Below are 4,079 nucleotides of genomic sequence, written 5' to 3'. Positions count from 1 at the left end.
ATTCCCGATACGTGACATCTGCCGCCTGCACCCTGCCATGACCGTGGCTCCTTTGCCATAAGGAGTGGCAACGCGCGAGTGGGGGAGGAGATGTCATGGCCAGTGTTGACAATCCAAGCGTGGTGAGATCGCCAGAGCACGTCTCCCTGGAAGTCCTGCCGCCGACAGGGAGAAATCTCTGCTCGACGCGGGCGTGGGAGATAGCCTCTGATTAGCGATCTCACTCGTATTTCACCCTCGCAGTCTCCTGGTTAGCCGAGGGCGCCACCGTTGCCATGGGCGAGAAGTCCGTGCACGGTGGGGCCCCGATGGCGCCTGGCAGGCCGCCCTCTCTGCTCCCAACCTCCCCGTTAGCCGAGTGCGCGCCGCAGCCCGGGCATGTGGACTCGCCGTCCCATGAGTTCGCTCATGCAAGGCGAATCCCGCCATGCCAGGGCCACGCGCGCACAGATGGCGCGGGGCCTCCCTCTCCAGCCTTTGTCCTCCTTTCTGCCTCCCGGTCAGCTATGCCCCCCAACTTTTACCCCGCATGTTGGGTTAAGCCCCGACTCTTTTCTCTCTTACTAAATCATCTTTTCGATCCCCCCCTTTATCCTTCCCCTCTCCCGCCTTCTTTCCCCCCGGTAACGGGTCTTTTCTTTTAAACTTTTGCTTTTTTGACGAAATTCATCTCGCTAACTCCCAGCAAGAAAACCACTATCATCATGACCGGACGAGGCAAGGGCGGAAAGGGGCTCGGAAAGGGTGGCGCCAAGCGTCATCGCAAGGTGTTGCGTGATAACATCCAGGGTATCACCAAGCCTGCCATCCGTCGTCTTGCTCGCCGTGGAGGTGTCAAGCGTATCTCTGGTCTGATCTACGAAGAAACCCGTGGTGTCCTCAAGGTGTTCCTCGAGAACGTGATCCGTGACGCCGTCACCTACACCGAGCACGCCAAGAGGAAGACCGTCACCGCCATGGACGTCGTCTACGCTCTCAAGCGCCAGGGACGTACCCTGTACGGTTTCGGAGGTTAAGTGTCTTGACCGACAACATCTACCATCAAAACCAACAACCCCCACCAAACCAAAAACCTTGGACCTATTTTAGGTCCTACAAATACTCATAAAGAGGATACAATTTGATACCCATCTATCTATCTTGCTTTATCTACTACAACTACTACTACTACTACTACTACTACTACTACTACTACTACTACTACTACTACTACTTACCTTCTACTACTACTACTACTACTTACCTTCTACTACTATTAATAAATCAACATGAGTCCCCAGTATTGCGATTACAAATATTGATTTTTCTTGCATCTCTACTGGTATTGTTATCAATACTATTATTATTAAGCTTGTCATTGTGTATGTTATTATTGGTGTTGTAAATGATGATGAAGAAGAAATGTGTATGGTTACATTAAGCTTTAGTTATTATTAGACTCTGATAACCAACATGAAGCAGAAGCAAAGAAAGAAAGAAAGAAAGAAAGAAAGAAAGACTAAAGTAGATATATGTGATAGTGATAAATGGCGGTCTAAAGTGCATTGGGCCAGTAATATTTGAAAAGCGTGTACCCACATGTATAAAGTATTTTCCCTAGGGTGTTTATACACGTGTGCGTTGTTGCTGAAGTGCATGCAGACACACAGGGGCGAGGGATTTGAACGTTGATCAGCAAGATTGCTAGACGAGATCGCTACCGCTGCTACAGACAGACACCCAGAGGAAGGGAGAAAAAGCCAGGCAGACACACAGAAGGAGGGGGTCTGCCTGTCTGTGTATGTATGTATCTATCTATCTATCTGGCTGGCTAGCTAGCTAGCTATATATCTATATATCTATATATCTACACAAGCAACAGCTGACTGAGCGACAACCCCAGCACCCTACTAATACTAATAACTCGGAGTACAGCTCGCACAAAACCTACACACAATGCCTTGCTTTTTTTTTTTTTTTTTTTGTATTATTTCAGTGAGAAAGTCAAAGATGGAGACATGTATAGATACACGGATCCATAGACACACAGATACATAGATAGATATATAGATACACAGATACATAGAGAGATAGATACACCGATACATAGAGAGATCGATACACAGATACATAGAGAGATAGATACACAGATACATATGCTATTATATTGCCCACATACAAAAACGGATAAACAAACAAAAAACATGAATGAATGGACCTATTCGAGGCACGAAGACAGACCGACAACCACACAAACTTACAATCATGCACAAGATCGTAAACAACCTTGTGGACATTAACAAACAAGAAATTCACACAACACCAACTTGATTGTAACACAGACTCTTACAAGCAAGAAAGCAAGCAAGCAAGTACTCATTCATTCATTCATTCATTCATTCTTTCTTTCTTTCTTTCTTCCTTCCTTCTCACGCAGCGTGCGCGAGTGACGGGAACACACACACACACACTAAAAAAAAAAACACCACTTGGACCTTGACCCTTTCCCACAAACAACCAACCATATATGCATGCGTGGCATGCACTTATTATATATACACATTCCTACACTCAAACACACATTCACTTAGTCAATCGCACAATCCTACACTCAAACACACGCTCAATCACACAGTCGCATACTCTACCATTCATGCAAGCACATCCACACGCTCAGTCAGTCAATCACTCATTCACACACACATACACTCACTCATTCACACACACACTCACACAATCACTACCGGACACATTCACACAATCACTACCCCACACACTCACGCAATCATATATCCACGCTCAATCACACATTCTCACAAGCTCAGTCATTCACACACACATAATCACTCATTCACACACACACATACAATCACTCATTCACACACACACACAAGCATTCATTCACACACACATACACTCACTCATTCACACACACACTCACACAATCACTACCGGACACATTCACACAATCACTACCCCACACACTCACGCAATCATATATCCACGCTCAATCACACATTCTCACAAGCTCAGTCATTCACACACACATAATCACTCATTCACACACACACACAAGCACTCATTCACACACACACACAAGCATTCATTCACACACACAAGCACTCATTCACACACACAGTCACTCATCCGCACTCACTCACACATTCGCACTCAAACACACATTCACACGCTCAATCATTCATAACAACACATTCACTCACTCACTCACTCACACATCCACACTCAAACACATTCACACACTCGCATGCTCAAACACATTCAAAACTACAAAACAAACACAATCACAAACCACATGCACAACGAACAACTAACTCATTCATGCATTCATTCATTCATTCATTACACGTAGGCGCAAAGCACCACCGACACAGAACCAACTACACACAATATCACAGGGGGGAGGTGGGGAGGGGGGGGGGGGACAAAACAAAAAAACAAAACACTATTCATTCAAACTAAATCAAACCCATCATCAAAAACAACAAGGGAAAACAACTATCTAAAAAAAAAAAAAAAAAAAAAAAAAAAAAAGACAACAAAAACAACAACTCAACTCAAATCCAATCCATTTCATTTCACAATACTTTACTTTGCTCTTGTCTTGGGGAGACCTAGACGTCCAAGCCTCGGACAATAACACAGAAAAATGGACTCTATGCACATTGCCACACACAAGTATTGGCCTTAACCACTGTATAAATAAGCAGACACTACCGAACTGCTTGCCCGCTCGTTTGCAAGACTACTTTTGACGGAAGACAGCTCAAAGTATCACGAACATAAAACATGTTGAATTTGTGTGACCAAACCAGTTCCAATAATGTGTCAATGAATAAGACAAATATATTAGTTTACTAGATGAAATAACTTGATGTTTTCAAACGATATCACAACAAGCAAACTAGATTAAGTGTCGATAAAGGAAAGTTCCTTCCTCGTGAACGATCAAATAACGGGGATGTAGAAATCTTTTCAATGGATTGATTAGCTTTCGTTTTTTGTTAATTTTCTCATCAATATCACTATTATATTGATGTCATTTTAGGTATTATCACTTATTTTACATATATCATACTATT

At 43.7% G+C, this 4,079-nt stretch overlaps 1 protein-coding gene across 1 annotated transcript; it reads left to right on the top strand.

The window, feature by feature from the left end:
• Positions 1-686: 686 nt before the first annotated feature.
• LOC125043851 (histone H4) lies at positions 687-1,120 on the top strand. Its single transcript, XM_047640179.1, has one exon. The coding sequence runs from the start codon at positions 705-707 to the stop codon at positions 1,014-1,016; it is 312 nt and encodes a 103-aa protein (XP_047496135.1). The 5' UTR covers positions 687-704; the 3' UTR covers positions 1,017-1,120.
• The last annotated feature ends 2,959 nt before the right edge of the window (positions 1,121-4,079 follow it).

This window comes from Penaeus chinensis, chromosome 34 (assembly GCF_019202785.1).
Source record: "Penaeus chinensis breed Huanghai No. 1 chromosome 34, ASM1920278v2, whole genome shotgun sequence".
Classification (NCBI taxonomy): Eukaryota; Metazoa; Arthropoda; class Malacostraca; order Decapoda; family Penaeidae; genus Penaeus; species Penaeus chinensis.
Note: the sequence above shows the minus strand (reverse complement) of the source record. Positions and strands in the feature narration are given on the sequence as shown.